At 43.0% G+C, this 16,382-nt stretch overlaps 1 protein-coding gene across 4 annotated transcripts in view; it reads left to right on the top strand.

Annotated features, from left to right (window-relative positions):
• myrf.S (myelin regulatory factor S homeolog) overlaps nucleotides 1–16,382 on the top strand; it is an 84,164-nt gene that overhangs the window by 46,092 nt on the left and 21,690 nt on the right. For 3 of the 4 annotated variants that reach the window (XM_041560878.1, XM_041560880.1, XM_041560881.1), the window contains 7 exons: nucleotides 1,387–1,487; nucleotides 3,971–4,094; nucleotides 6,919–7,114; nucleotides 7,867–7,943; nucleotides 9,522–9,632; nucleotides 9,908–9,998; nucleotides 16,098–16,298. In XM_041560878.1, coding sequence (XP_041416812.1) covers nucleotides 1,387–1,487; nucleotides 3,971–4,094; nucleotides 6,919–7,114; nucleotides 7,867–7,943; nucleotides 9,522–9,632; nucleotides 9,908–9,998; nucleotides 16,098–16,298 — 901 coding nt within the window. The remainder of the gene's footprint in view (nucleotides 1–1,386; nucleotides 1,488–3,970; nucleotides 4,095–6,918; nucleotides 7,115–7,866; nucleotides 7,944–9,521; nucleotides 9,633–9,907; nucleotides 9,999–16,097; nucleotides 16,299–16,382) is intronic. The other variant, XM_041560879.1, reaches the window with a different exon arrangement.

The raw sequence follows: 16,382 nt of genomic DNA on the forward strand, positions 1-16,382 counted from the left end.
ATCCCTAAAGACGAGTAATAACAATAAATCTGTACCTTTCAGAGCTTTTGTCTTTAAGATGGGGTCAGTGACCCCCAGAGTTGGACTGGGATGCCAGGGGCCCACCAGAAAACCTTAGACTATTGGCCAGTGTCGGACTGGGACACCAGGGGCCCACCAAAAACCCTTAGACCAGGGGTCCACCCAAAAACCTTTAGACCAGGGGCCCACTCTAAGTATTATTTTTTTCCTCTCCTCACTCAACCTCTATTCTCCTAGTCTCTTTTCTTTACATATTATAATCTATTATTCCATCTATTTAGCCTCTTTGTTAGAAATGGACAATGACCATGAAATAGGCCAAATGTTTAGAAACAGGAGGGCCCACTGACACCTGGGCCCACCGGGAGTTTTCCTGGTATACCGGTGGGCCAGTCCGACTCTGCTGTGGGCCTACTTTCTAAACTATTACTCCGCCTCTCCTCACTCATCCTCTTTATTATCCTAGTCTTTATATACACTTACTATATTCTCCATTATTATGCATTTTTTCCCATAAGAAATACAGAATGACCATGAAATAGGCCAAATATTGAGAAGCAAAAGGCCCACTGACACCTGGGCCCACCGGGAGTTTTCCTGGTATCCCGGTGGGCCAGTCCGACACTGGTGACCCCTCCCTCCTTTGAAAGCTGGAAAAAGTCAGAAGAAAAAAGTCAGATCCTTTAAAATAAGTATTAAAAAAGCAAACCAATTGAAAAGTTGCTTGAAATCAGCCATTTTATAAAATAACATAACTGCAAATGTAATTCACCATTTTTATAGAATCGGTAGCAGTATTAGGCACTATGGAACAACATCAACTTTTATTTTTGTATTATTATGGTATTATTGTATTATTTCTCTGCTAATGGATGGGGGGATATATAGGTGTGACATCTTGTACTGTCAGGGGTATATTTACTTTGCTCGAGTGAAGGAATAAAATAAAAAATACTTTGAATTTCGAAGTCTTTTTTTTGGCTACTTCGACCATCGAATTGGCTACTTTGACCTTCGACTACGACTTCGAAGGTCCCCATAGGCTTTCTAAGTATTTTTTTATCGAAGGAAAATCGTTCGATCGATGAATTAAAATCCTTCGAATTGTTTGATTTGAAGGATTTAATCGATTTTTCCTACGATCGTTCGAACGAACGAATTGCGGTAAATCCTTCCACTTCGACATTCGTAGTCGAAGGATTTTACTTTGACGGTCGAATATCGAGGGTTAATTAACCCTCGATATTCGACCCTAAGTAAATGTGCCCCTCAGTGTTACCCACAGTTTTCAAAATCATTAACAATGGATATTTTAATAGACTTATCTGGTACTAATAAGCGAATATATATTTTGGTCTGTTTCAGGCTCCCAGTCCATCCTTCAAAGAAGAGGAAACACTCAGATTCTCCAACCAACACCTTGAGGGAGCAGATATCCAATGGAGGCATGGTGAAACAGGAGCCGGGTACTAACACACAGACACATAGCTGCATCATGTAACACACACACACACTATCACAACCCTATCACAAAGAGTATTATATACACATCCATTCATACACATTCAACAAGGTACTAGGGCGTGATGGAATACACCCTCAGGTACTTAAAGAGCTAAGTTCAGTTTAAGCCAGGCCCCTGTTTCTGATTTTTTCAAACTTACTCTCATCTGGTATGGTACCTATGGATCAAGGCCATGTTTCGGGCCCATGTTTCGGGCCTACCAGGCTTGGCCTGGTAGGCCCGAAACGTTGCCTTGTATGCTATGGGCTGAATAAATTCTTCATTGAGCGCAAATGCAAGTTCACACAGTGTGCTGCTGGTAATTTCTTCAATATGTTCTGGAAATGTCATTATGAGCAGTAATAAGCATGGATTTATCAAGGATAGGTCATGTCAGGCAAACTTGATTTGCTTTTTATTATGAGGTTAGTAAGAAGTTGGACAGCGGGGGGGGCAGTAGATGTGATCTATTTGGATTTTGCCAAAACATTTGATACCGTGCCCCACAAACGACTGCTTTCTAAACGAAATTCTGTTGGTATTAGTTGATTGTTTGGAATTTCTATTTAACTTGCTCATTGCTGACTTAAAGGGATACTGTCATGGGTATAAAAAATTTTTTCAAAATGAATCAGTTAATAGTGCTGCTCCAGCAGAATTCTGCCCTGAAATCCATTTCTCAAAAGAGCAAACAGATTTTTGTATAATCAATTTGGAAATCTGACATGGGGCTAGACATTTTGTCAATTTCCCAGCTGCCCCAAGTCATGTGACTTGTGCTGTGATAAACTTCAATCACTTTTTACTGCCTTACTGCAAGTTGGAGTGATATCACCCCCCTCCCTTTCCCCCCCAGCAGCCAAACAACAGAACAATGGGAAGGTAACCAGATAGCAGCTCCTTAACACAAGATAACAGCTGCCTGGTAGATCTAAGAACAACACTCAATAGTAAAAACCCATGTCCCACTGAGACACATTCAGTTACATTGAGTAGGAGAAACAACAGCCTGCCAGAAAGCATTTCTCTCCTAAAGTGCAGGCACAAGTCACATGATCAGGGGCAGCTGGGAAATTGACAAAATGTCTAGCCCCATGTCAGATTTCAAAATGGAATATAAAAAAAATCTGTTTGTTCTTTTGAGAAATGGATTTCAGTGCAGAATTCTGCTGGAGTAGCACTATTAACTGATGTGTTTTGAAAAAAACATGTTTTCCGATGACAGGATCCCTTTAAAGGAGGGCATTCTAAATAATGCATCAGTGTTTGCAGATGATACAAAAATATGAAGAATAAATTCCATCCAGGAATCCAAGTGGCATCCTTGGCATGGAATAATCAAAACAGGTGATTATTCCATGCCATGCTGTTGAATTATTATGTGGAATTATTTAAGGTCATTACCTTTCCAAGGTTCATATAAGCAACCAGTAGGCAATAGTAAACCTTTTTACCATTATTTAGCTTAGAGGTTAATAAAAACAAATATATACAGTAGCAATACTGGGGAAACCGCATTCTTTTAAACCCATGTACACTCTGTGTATTACTCCACAAAACTTTGTTATTAGGTCTCACAAAGTGATCTAGGATCCACCATCAGCACCACGCCAATCTCCATGGAAACTTCATGTTCCCAGCATACCCAAGAAAGAACACACAAACATACAAGCACCCACAAGTCATAGCACACTGCCCTCACACTGTAGCTTCACTTGGTTGCTTTCCAATTGAAGCCATTATTTCAGGCTACACAAACATGCTGGTACAAGTGGGGTTGGAGCATGGAGCAGTATGCCTACTTTGGATGGGGCTCAGCTCTATATGATTTAGATATCTCAAGTGAGGAGCTGGCAACCTAAGCACAGAGTTCTGAAGTATGAGGCTGGCTTCTGGTGGTAGGAGATCTCTGATGATTTATCTGTTGCCATTGTGAGAAGTCTTCAGCTACCCTGCCAGTCATCAATCTATAGCCAATCTCTTTGATGTCCAAGATAGTCTTTCTGTGTTCCTCCAGACTGAGGACTTTGCTTGGTTGTTTAACAGACTCCCAAATTGTCCTGTAGGGCTCCTTAGGAGCAGAGTTGGACTGGGCAATCAGGATACCAATAAAAGTCCCAGTGTTGAGATCCACAGCAGGGAAGAGCTGCAGGGGATATTCCTGAACTAACACTGACTAGCTGATATCCGTTTCTGACCATAGTGATGCCCATAAAAAGTTGAGTGATAGACTGTACCATGATACTTGCACTGAGCCTTCCACAAAGTCAGCAGTAACATCACTGGAGCTAGCAACATTGGGTGGTCCAAGCAGCCAGCCTTGTTTTTCAAACTTTGTTACCCTGAAGAAGGGGGCAATTTACTGTAAGTGGGTGGCTCCTTTACACCTTATTAGTATTTCCATTTATTGTCTGATCATCTAGAACCCCCTGTTCTTTCCCGTAGGTCTCATACAAGACAATGACAGTCTAAACGGTTCCTATCTTGACCCCAATTACCAATCTATAAAATGGCAGCCTCATCAGCAGAACAAGTGGGTCCCTCTTTATGATGCCAGCTACAAGGAACTGTAAGTGAATTTTCTATCCCTCGGGTTACTTGTACATCTCATTGCACATGGTGACTTTATGTAAGGACAAAATAAGTCCAGTTGAAAACCATATGGATTCTGATGGTATTATCAGTTTTACTAAAGATTTATACAGGTGTAATTTTTCTACAAGTAAAGTTTAAAGAATATTTTTTTTTATATAGTTGTAACCAAAAATTAGAAAGATTAATGTATCATAGATGTGTATAGATGTGTAACCTCTGTAGTGTAAAAATCCCATTGGACTCCTGTGATTTGTCTGGATATTCAGATCAATTGTAGGGCACAACACTATGTTCAAACAGGAGTATCCATCAAAATTCTCAGTCCTCAAGGTAGTTGAGTCACTTTATGGGGTTCATATGTAGAAGGGCAAGGACACAAGTCCCTTTAAAGCAGTCAACCCCAACCAGCAACGTTACTCACCAACCTCTTGGATGTTGCTTTCATTGAACCATTAGCAGGTGCTTATTTTTGAATTCTAGGCTTGAAGGCAAGTTTTGGTTGCAGGAACACCAGATGTTCTTCCAAACAGAGCCTCTTGTAGGCTGCCAGTGTACATAGGGTCTACCAAATAGCCCTTATTTGGCACCCCAGGGACTTTTTCGTGCTTGTGTTGCTCCCCAACTCTTTTTACATTTGAATGTGGCTCATGGGTAAGAAAAGGTTGGGGACCTCTGCTTTAATGGACGGTGCCAATTTGCCCACTGATTGTGGTTTGTAAACTATCCTTTATACAATGTACAGTATATGCCCCTCTGTACTTGTGTAATGTAGAAGGCACAAAGTGCAGTACACCCTATACAGCTGCAAATCTAGTGCCAATGTTTCATTCCTATACTTAATTTGATACTACTTCCATTACCAATGAACTGTACTTCCTATATAGCGAAGCAAAAAAAAAAAGAATATATTGACAATCTGGCTGAAGTCATTAAAAATAAAGGAGTTCAATAAGTTCATGCTACTTTCACAATTTCTTCACTTTCCTGGGTATCTGCAAAGTGAATGGTTTGGGGGTGCTTCTGAAATAGACACAATGGAGAACACACATTGATATAATTAATTCAGTTACTTGCGTCCAAACACTCAACGATGTTCAACAAAGTTGCCAATGCGTCCATCTTGCTTCTTTTGATGAATGTCACGGCCGGCACCCAATACCAGAACAAGTGCCAAGCACCCTGGTCTCGGCTCGGCTTCACCAGTAGTGTGACCACCGTTGGTCTTCGGGAGGAGCCCTCAGCTTACTTGGGTGCCACCTGGACTTAACGAGGGGTGCAAGGCGAGATGTTCTGGCTGGCGAAGGGGCACGGCTGTTTAGTCTTTAGGCCGAAGGTCACGGTACAAAGGTCAAGGCAAGCGGATGGTCAGACAGGCTGGGTCGAGGCAGGCAGATAACAGAATCGTCAGGCAGGCAAGGGTCAAAACCGGGTATCAAACAGGCAAAGAGTGGTCAAAGTTCAGGCTGGGTCAATATTCAGAATTCAGAGTAGTCAATATACAGGCAGGGTCAAACACAGATTAACAAACAAGATCTAGGCTCAGGAACAGCAAGCACAAGGCTAGGAAGCACCAGGATATCAATCCTATCACGGGCAATATACAATTACAAACTGTCCTTTTAAATACATTTAAAATTCATGCCATTGCGCGCTGACGTCATACGTCAGCGTGCCTGTGCCTTTAAGATGCGGACGGAAGTGGCGCGCGCCCCCTAGGCGAAGAAGATCCCTGCGGGCGTCCCTGCTTGGAGAGCGGCGGGCGTCCCCACCGAACTCCATCACCCCTGCCGGGTTAAGTTTTTACAATGAATAGTGCAACACTGTGATTATTGTTGCCAAGGAACCATGGAACTACTACCACCATGGACCTGGTGATAGTGCCAGTCAGGGTTCCCACACAGGTTGTGCCAATAGGCTCTCCAGACTTGCGTGTGCCTGTGAATCGGATGAAAATTCCATTTTAAACTCCAGAAGTGGCGCATCCCCTGTTTTGAAAAGACTAGACGCAACTTGAACTTGATTTGCATTCGTTTTGATGCATCAGGTGTGGCAGATGCAAATTTAGAGCATGGCTGTGATCACACTGAAAGTATGGGGATAAAATGGGGAAAAAAACTTTGCATTCTGCATTTGTGCATGGATTGGTATACCATTGTAAGGCGTCCTCGGCGCATCCAAGATGGCGCGCCCAGAAGAGGCCATGCGGCCGTCAGACGCCAGCGTGACGCTGGCGTTTTCGCACAGCTTATTTACGCTGGCGTTTTCGTGCAGCGTATTTACGCTGGCGCATCCTTTAGACGCTGGCGTACAAATAACGTGCAGACGCTGGCGCATATTCTGGCGCACGTCCTGTGACGTCATCTAGCGCGTTTTGGCGCGAAAATCCATTTAAAGTCGCCAGAAGGTTCTCTCAGTGCCCGAGTATAGGTTCTTCTATCCTGAGTTCCTGGGTGCTTACTATTATTGATTCCTTGATCTTTGACCTTGCCTGAAACCTCGACTTTGATATCTTGCTGCCTGGACCGACCTCTGCCTGGAAAATCGACCACGTTATCTTGCTGCCAGGACCGACCTTTGCCTGAACTGACGATTCTTCTGCCTAAACCCTTTGTACCACGAACTGTGTTTGCCTAGTTGCTTCCTCCTTGGTCCGCACTCCAAACTGCACCTTCGGGCCCTGACAACCATATAACTGATAATAAGTGAACACGTTTGCCAGTGGAGAATTCAAGCTTTATGTAAGTTGTAGGCACCTACGTATCAGATGGACTAACATTAAGCTCTCATTCTCCCAACAGACCCATGCCCACCTACAAAGTGGATGCAGACAAGGGCTTTAACTTTTCAACTGGAGACGATGCCTTTGTGTGCCAGAAGAAAAACCATTTCCAGGTCACAGTGTACATCGGAATGATTGGAGAGCCGAAATACGTGAAGACACCCGAGGGCATCCTACCCATTGAATGTTTCTTCCTTAAACTGAATGGTGCAAAGGTGAGTAGTTAGTAGGACAATGAAAGAGAGAGCAAGAGAGGTGTAAGCGGGGTCTGTATTATTCTAGAGCAGTGATGCCCAACCAGTAGCTCGTGAGCAACATGTTGCTCTCCGACCCCTTGGATGTTGCCTCAAAGCAGTGCTTACATTTGGAAATCTGGCTTAAAAGCAAGTTTTAATTGCATAAATACTAAATAAAGTGCCAAGTAAAGCCTCCTGTAGGCTGCCAGTCCACATAGGGACTGCCAATCATGGCCCTTATTTGGCACCCCAAGGGACTTTTTCATGCTTGTGTTTCTCCCCAATTCTTTTTATGATTAAATGTGGCTTATGGGTTAAAAAGGTTGGAGACCCCTGTTCTAGAGAGAGCATTTGAGCTGTGCCATCAGCATTACAGGGGCCTCTTGTTAGTGGATAGTTAACAAAAAATACATATTTTCATTGCACACATCTCTCCCTCCATTTATAAAATGCAGCCTCCGACTGCTGGAGGGCTGCGGGTTGTGGTCCTTGATATATGTAAATTATTCTATTGATTTTTGAACACACGTCAAGCAAAAGCAGGGTTTAATGGAATCAGTAAATCAATGCATTTAGGGGCACTCAACCTGGGTGCTCAACGCCTTGCCCCTTTTAGCATATAAAAAAATATAAAATAGGGATCGTCCGGAGGGGGGAATATTATTTGGTCTCTGTTTGTTTGTTTGGGAACCTGTGTGTTAATCATGTGTGTTACATGTCTGTCTCTACAGCTGGAGGCCATAAATCAGTCAATTAGCATCGAGCAGTCACAGTCCGACCGCAGCAAGCGGCGATTTCTTCCTGTAACGTAAGTCATCGTGAAGTTGGGGCTTTTTGGTTTAAAGAATCTCCTCTACACTTGGGGTCTTCAAGCTGCGTCCCACCAGTCATTACTGGGCTGCTGTCCACCAAATGATACTTGGTTTTGTAATGCAGGACCCGCTAGTGAACCAAATGTTGCACCACGTATGTAATACTAGAAAAAATGCTGCTGCAGCACCTCTTTGTTGCAAAAGGGAAAAGTCGAGTTTTTCTGACCTAATAAATTCTAGTGATGCACCAAATCCAGGATTTGGTTCGGGATCGGGCTTTTTCAGCTGCATTCGGAATCGACCAAATCCTTCTGCCTGGCCAAGCCGAATCAGATTCCTAATTTGCATATGTAAATTAGGGGCAGGAAGGGAAATCACATGACTTTTCATCACAAAACAAGGAAGTAAAACATTTCCCCCCACTTTTTCCTTTCCCGGCTCTAATTTGCATATGCAAATTAGGATTCAGATTCGGTTCGATATTCGGCCGAATATTTCACGAAGGATTTGGGGATTTGGCAGAATTCCAAATAGTGGATTCTGTGCAGAGCCCTAATAAATTCAAATTTTCACTTTTGCAACAAAGAGGTGCTGCAAATAATTCAGTCTACAATATAAAATTAAATTCCTGAACCAGCAAGTGTATTTTTTTTTTGTTGTAATATTGGTGTGTAGGTGCATCTCAGGTCATTTTGCCTGGTCATGTGATTTCAGAAAGAGCCAGCACTTTAGGATGGAACTGCTTTCTGGCAGGCTGTTGTTTCTCCTACTCAATGTAACTGAATGTCTCAGTGGGACCTGGATTTTACTATTGAGTGCTGTTCTTAGATCTACCAGGCAGCTGTTATCTTGTGTTAGGGAGCTGTTATCTGGTTACCTTCCCATTGTTCTGTTGTTTGGCTGCTGGGGGGAACTTGCAGTACAGCAGTAAAGAGTGACTGAAGTTTATCAGAGCACAAGTCACATGACTGGGGGCAGCTGGGAAACTGACAATAGGGTTGCCAGCCGGCCGGTTTTTTACCTGCCTAGCCGGCGCCGGTATTACAAATTTATCGGCAATGTATTTGCCGGTAATTTGTAATACCCTTGAAAAAAAAGCCCTTGGCCCACCCCCAATTCGCTCAGAACTTACTTTTGTATTTCAGTCTTCTGGACATCACGTGATGTTGCCCCGCCCCTTTTAGGGCATGTTGTGTGGCGCCACCCCTTTTACATCACGTCCTGCCCCTTTTTGTGCCCCCCACCCCACCAGCCGGTTATCTTTTTCAGAAAAGGTGGCAACCCTAGTCCAGCCCCATGTCAGATTTCAAAATGAAATATAAAAAAATCGGGGGAAAAAATGTCAGTGCAGATGCGTTTTGAAAAAAATAAATTTTTCCCCATGACTTTATCCCTTTACGGTAAGAAGATCCAAATTACAGAAAAACCCCAGGTCCCGAGCATCCTGGATAACAGGTCCCATGCCTGTAAATGGGTTTCTATCTTGAACATGCAGAACATGTAGTACCTGTACAAAAGGTGATCCATGTCCAAATAAGCTTACAATCGTCTGTCTGTGTGTCTGTCTGTCTCAGGCTATCCGTTCCCCCAGATCAAGTCACTAAAGTGACAGTTGGCAGGCTGCATTTCAGTGAGACCACCTCAAATAACATGAGGAAGAAAGGAAAGCCCAACCCAGACCAGAGGTAAGTGCCAAGCACTGGGTAATGGCCTAAATACCAATATTGTTTGTACCCGCGTGTAATTCTGTATGAACATAAGTAGCACAATTCAACCACATCCACTCACTGTCACATACAAACCAACCCAATTGTAGAACATCATCCTCACCAACATCATAGAGACCAGAGGTGACAGCTAGACACAGAAAACCAAATAAAGTTGATTTGGTGATTCCAGTCTCCCCCGTGTGAACTGACCTTGAGCAGGTCCCTAATGTTCCCTTATTCTTTCTCTGCAGATATTTCATCCTGGTTGTGGCTCTCCAGGTTCAAGCGCAGAATCAGATGTACCTGATGGCAGCACAAGCCTCTGAGCGCATCATAGTCAGGGTAACCGAAAAGCAAACAAAAAAATCATAATGATGTGAATTCAACATGTTCCTTTAGGCTTCGAATTTCATATAAACTGGTCAAGGTTTGTGACAGTCAATCTGAATTTTATCCTTTCGGAATTCCCGTCGGACTAGCCGGCCAAGGGTCACGGAGATGCTAGGTGACGCTTGTATCGATTATTGGGAATTTTTCTTTTCTATGTAATATGTACGTTCGTTGTATCCCCACCATATTTGTTCATTACTTGCATTTTTTGTACAGCGCTGCAGAATAGGTTGGGGCTTTACAATTAACAGCTGTCAAGAAGTGATGGGCGAATTTATTCTCCAGCTGCGAATTCATGGCGAATTTGGCCAGTTCCAAAAAAATATTGACGCCCGTTGATTTTAATGGGTGTCTACTTTGACGCTGGCACCCATTTTGATGCCGGCGAATTGGCAAATTTTTTGCCGGTTTCATGAAATACGCGAAATTCGTGGCGAACCGAAACGGGACAAATTTGCCCATCACTACTGTCAAGTCAAGTCCTCCCATTGAGCACCACGAATCGATCGGCTTCCGGATTCTTCTTTATTTGCGCGGGGGGCACATGCGCAGTAGCGCGAAAAGCCGAACTTTAACGAAGAAGTTGCCTATTTTTGGCTATCCAACTACGCATGTGTTTGCTCAAGGACATTTGAAGAAAGAAGAAGAAGGTAGCTGATCGCTCCGTGGTGCTCGCTGGAACAACCCTCGGACCAGTGCAGTTTTCTGCTGATAGGAGCACCGACCTGGGGCGTCAGGTAAGTTAAATATGCCTTTACTTCTCCTTTATAGACTCTGTGGGGTTTCCCTTTGAACCAGCTTCTCAGTACTCTCTGAGTTATCAGAAAGGTACCACTGGATTTCCCTTAGTTCTCTCTCTAATGTCTTGGATATCTTTCTGGCTAGTCTGTCATTGACAGTGTTGTAACAACAGTGTACCTGGCCCCCCGCAAAAAAAATCTTCGAAGGGGCCCAGACACACAGCAGCCCCTACCCAGTCCTCCCACCACCCACTCATGACCACCATGACCACCAGAGGGGATTCCTTAGATCTATAGCAGTGATCCCCAACCAGTAGCTCATAAGCAACCTGTTGCTCTCCAACCCCTTGGATGTTGCTCCCAGTGGCCTCAAAGCAGGAGCTTATTTTTGAGTTCCAGGCTTGGAGGCAAGTTTTGGTTGTATAAAACCAGATGTACTGCCAAACAGGACCTCCTGTAGGCTTCCAGTCCACATAGAGGCTACCAAATAGCCAATCATAGACCTTATTTTGTATCTCCAGGAACTTTTTTTATGCTTGTGTTGCCAAAAAGTTGGGGACCCCTGATCTATAGGAATATAGGAAGCAGACCCCACAGTCCAGGCCCCCTGTTCCCCAGTAGCGTCAGCTTTCTCTATAATTGTGTCACTGACCATTGATCTACTGTTTGAGGTTTCCTACCATCGTTGAGTAAACGGTGGAGTAGAAGGTCATTCTTTGGCTATATATGTTGGCTTTGTGAGAAGTGGAAGGATTGTTCTTTTCCATATGGGACATATCTGCTAAAGTGTGAAGATGATCTCAATACATCAGGTGTATTTTTTTTTTTTTTTATTTCAATAATTTTTATTGTGTTTCACAAAACAAAAGACGCATAGGTAGCATACAGCAGCAAAAAATGGAAATGACAACCATTACACAGATATTAAATCAAGAATACTGCAGTGAAAGGCTCATGGTACAGACAAATAATATGTAATAGGAAATAAAAAAATCACATCAGTACCAATAGACCAAACACAGTAGCTAACAGAATATAACCAGCCATTGCGTGATAAAGCATAGTAAAAACACAAGGTGTATTTCAATAACAAATAACAAACTAAATGACAGATTCTCCAATGTACCCAGAGAGAGATGGGCCCACAAAGGGCCCCAAACAACCGGTTTAGGAAATTTGAATCAAATACTAAGCAATGTCAGATGATAACCAGGCCCGTACCTGTATTCCAACCACGGACCCCAAATTTTCAGAAATCTGCTATGGGAATCATTTAAGATACTGGTCATTTTTTCCTGAGACATGATCCAGTCAATCTTATGCTTAGCAATCTCAATGGACAATACTTTGGTCTTCCAAGCTTTTGCAATAGTGCTCTTAGCAGCAGTTGTAATGGCCGTAAAAAGTTGGAATTGGGACCGAGTGAGTTGGTCAGGTTTTTGCCCCAATAAAGCCGTTTTAGGATGCCTAGGAATTACAACTTGGAACACAGAGTGAGTCATAGTGTAAACTCGAATCCAAAAGCGACGCACACTCGGGCATTCCCACCAAACATGGAACATAGAACCCACTTGTCCACACTCACGAAAACATCTAGGGTCAGCAGATGGGGCAAATTTAGCAATCCGGGCTGGAACCAGGTACCACCTGAATAAAACTTTATAATTAGCCTCGAGCAAAGAAACATTTTTAGAGGATCGCATGACATTGCTCCAAATCGACTCCCATTCGTCACCATCTAATTGACAGGTCAAATCTCTATGCCACGATCGTACGTAGGACAACTGATCCGGCACGACCTTGTCATAAAAATTCCTATACAGCAAGGAAATTACTTTCCGACTCAAAGGGTTGCGGGAACACCATAGTTCAAAAAACGACTGCGATGTATTCACCCCTCCCTCAGAGATCCATTGGGACCGGGCAAAATGTAATAGTTGTCGCATACGGAAATACTCTGAAGGAGGAATGAAATATTTATCAATAAGGCGTTGAGGGGAGTATGGTCCTGTATCAGTGTATAACTGTCCCAAATAGCGTATATTAGTAGAGGTCCACCATTGAAAAGCGGAAGGCTGTAACCCTGGGCGAAAGAGGGGGTTCCCTAGAAAGGGCATAGCTGGCGTGCAAGCAGTTAGCAAAGTATTTCTCAAACTAACCGAGTCCCAAATTTTCAGGGTGTGAGTCAAACACACACTCCCCGTTAATGGTCGCTGTTTAGGGGGACACCATACCAATGCTGCCGGAGAATATGGTAGGGTGAATGAACTCTCCAAGGCAACCCAATGAGGGCAATCATGAACAGAGTGTAAAGCTAAGATTTGGGAGATCTGGGCTGCCTTATAATAATAGTGCCAATTAGGTAAGCCCAGACCACCTTTATCCCTAGGATAAGTTAATACAGAATGGCGTATTCTAGGGTGTTTCCTCGCCCAAACAAACTGTAAGATTTTAGAGTTAAACCGGGACATGTCAGCTAAAGGAATTGGAATTGGGAGCGTTCTAAAAAGGTATAAGATCTTAGGCAAAATAGTCATCTTAATGGAATGGATCCTCCCTATCCACGAGATGTGATAACAGTGCCATCTATCCAACAAATCGTACAGAGACTTATAAACCGGGGGATAATTATATTTATACAGGGAGGCATAATCCCGAGTTAATTTAACCCCCAATAAGGAGATAAAGTGGGGCTGCCAAGCAAATTCAAAGTTCAGTTGTAACAACTTTACAGCTTCCGGGGATAGATTGATATTAAGGGCCTCAGTTTTGTTACGGTTAATATGAAGGCCAGATATTCGACTAAATGCCTCCAAGAGATTAAATAAATTGGGGAGAGAGGTTAACGGATGTGAAATTACAAGTGATAAATCGTCAGCAAAGAGACTGACCTTATGATGAGCTCCGCCAACCGCAATCCCCTTAATATTTAAGTCAGACCTAATAGCGGCCGCTAGGGGCTCTATAGCTAAATTGAATAAAATGGGAGAAAGAGGGCACCCTTGACGGGTCCCCCTACAAATCATAAAGGGTTCAGACAGAAACCCCATTATATTAACCAAGGCGGAGGGGCCATGATAAAGCGAGTGAATCCAAGTTTTAAATTTGTCACCAAATCCCCATTTGCTCAGAGAAAAATACAGATAGTCCCAGTGAATAGAATCAAAGGCTTTACGAATATCTAACTTAAGCAGCATTGATTTAACCCCCGAAGATTTAGCATGCAGAGTCAATAGGATCAAACGTCTAATAGCATCCCCGGCGTGACGTCCAGGAACAAACCCCACTTGGTCCCTGTGTATTATTTGAGGTAGAAAGGAGTTGATCCTGATAGCTAATATTTTCCCCAATAGCTTAACATCCGTATTCAACACTGAAATCGGCCTATAATTCTTACAATCTGATAAATTGGAGTCAGGTTTGGGAATCGCAGATATCTGAGCCTTCAAGGTCTCAGCTTGAAACGACCCTCCCACTTTCAGGGCATTAAACATTTTGGTCAAGTAAGGGCCGACCACAGGGAGAAATTTTTTGTAATAAATGTTGGAGAGCCCATCTAGGCCAGGAGCTTTCCCCGACCCCAAATCTCTAATCGCAAATTGGACTTCCTCTAGGGTAATGTCCTCGTCCATCCGTTGAGACTGGAATTCTGTTAATCGAGGGAGATCTAGATCCTGAAAAAACTTGTCATAATTAACCAGAGGGACATTACCCGGTTTAGAATACAATTTCTGATAAAAGTTGGCAAATTCAGTAACTATTTTAGAAGGGACATCAGGTGTATTTTTTATATATATTTTTTAAAGGTAATGCTTTATTTGTTTTCAAGAACAAAAAACATTGACAAACAATAAACCCTTACGTTCCAAACGTGTGTCACTGGATTTGATTTTACATATTGAAAAGTCTAATCACCTTACTTAAAGGTAGGGATGCACCGAATCCACCATTTTAGATTCGGCCGAACCCCTGAATCCTTCGCCAAAGATTCAGCCAAATACTGAACCGAATCCGAATCCTATTTTGCATATGCAAATTCAATTTTTTTACTTCCTTGTTTTGTGACAAAATGTCATGTGATTTCCCTCCCCACATTCAGATTCGGTTGGGCTAGGCACAAGGATTCGGCTGAAAAAGGCCGAATCCTGGCAGAATCCAGAACCGAATCCTGGATTCGGTGCATCTCTACTTACAGGTTGACTATTTCATAGGAAATGTTTATACGCAGATGGTCTGCCTTATACATTCGCCAATCATTCCTCGGTTGGGTGCCGGATTCCCACTAGGGACTCCATATCTTTTCAAATTTACGGTCGGTACCTCTGGCTTCGTATGTGAGTTTAGTAGGGATCCACTATTGGAATTCGGCCATATCCCCGAATCCTTGCTGAAAGATTCAGCCTAATACGGAATCCTAATTTGCATATGCAGGGCAGGAAAATAAAAAAGTGGAAAAAAATCTTCTTTTGTGATGAAAAGTCACGTGATTTCCCTAACCGCCCCTAATTTACATATGCAAATTAGGATTTGGATTCAGGTTCGGCCAGGCACAAGGATTCGGCCGAATCCGAATCCTGCTGAAAAAGGCAGAATTACTGTTTATTACTGGGCAGACCCAGATCATGTGTATAAAGTTGGCCGCAGGAGGGTAATTTTATATTTACTTAAAATTAATTGGAGAGTAGTGGGATTCATTTTTATTGGTGATAATTCACCAGTGTATGTTCCTCATTCATTTGCAGTGGGGAAAAACAGAATTTACGCCATAAAGTGATGATGTAGGTGAGATATTAGCCATTAGCAGGAGGATATTAGCTGGATTTGTTGGACTGAACTGGGGGAGATTTCTCATGGCTGAATTCAGGGTGTAACTATAGAGGAAGCAGACCCTGCGGCTGCAGGGGGGCCCAGTAGGTATAGGGGCCACACAAGGCCCTAATTCATATTCAATTTCAATAAATATTGGTAGAACTGGTCAATCTCTAGACATTTTGGGGACCTGAAAAATAATTTGCTATGGGGCTCAGTAATATCAATTTACGCCACTGTCTGTGCTCTATTGGCGAATATTCACAGTTTCGCCCTGGTGTAAAGATGTAAAGGATAAACGTTGTAAAGTTAATTTGCCTTGTACTTTCCCTTTAGTCATTTACAGATGACGTGGCGTTTTTCATTTTTGCTGAAAATGATCCCAATGTTGCTTCTAGTCAAAATGTCGTATTCCATAGTAATAATAACGATGTTTCTTTATCCGTTGTACAGGACCCAATTCATGTTTTGACTTGACTCATTCAGTTTTTTTGGCTTCTAGGCTTCTAACCCAGGACAGTTTGAGAGCGACAGTGAGGTGCTGTGGCAACGCGGGCAACTGCCGGACACGGTCTTCCATCATGGCAGGATTGGCATCAACACGGAACGACCAGATGAAGCACTTGTGGTACATGGCAATGTCAAGATCATGGGCTCTCTCATGCACCCGTCTGATATCCGAGCCAAGGAATCCGTCGAGGAGGTAAGAAATCAGTGCGGATGAGTTAAAGGAACAGTAACACCAACAAATGAAAGTGTCTTAAAGGAATGACAATATAATGTAACG

Source organism: Xenopus laevis, chromosome 4S (assembly GCF_017654675.1).
Source record: "Xenopus laevis strain J_2021 chromosome 4S, Xenopus_laevis_v10.1, whole genome shotgun sequence".
NCBI classification, from domain to species: domain Eukaryota; kingdom Metazoa; phylum Chordata; class Amphibia; order Anura; family Pipidae; genus Xenopus; species Xenopus laevis.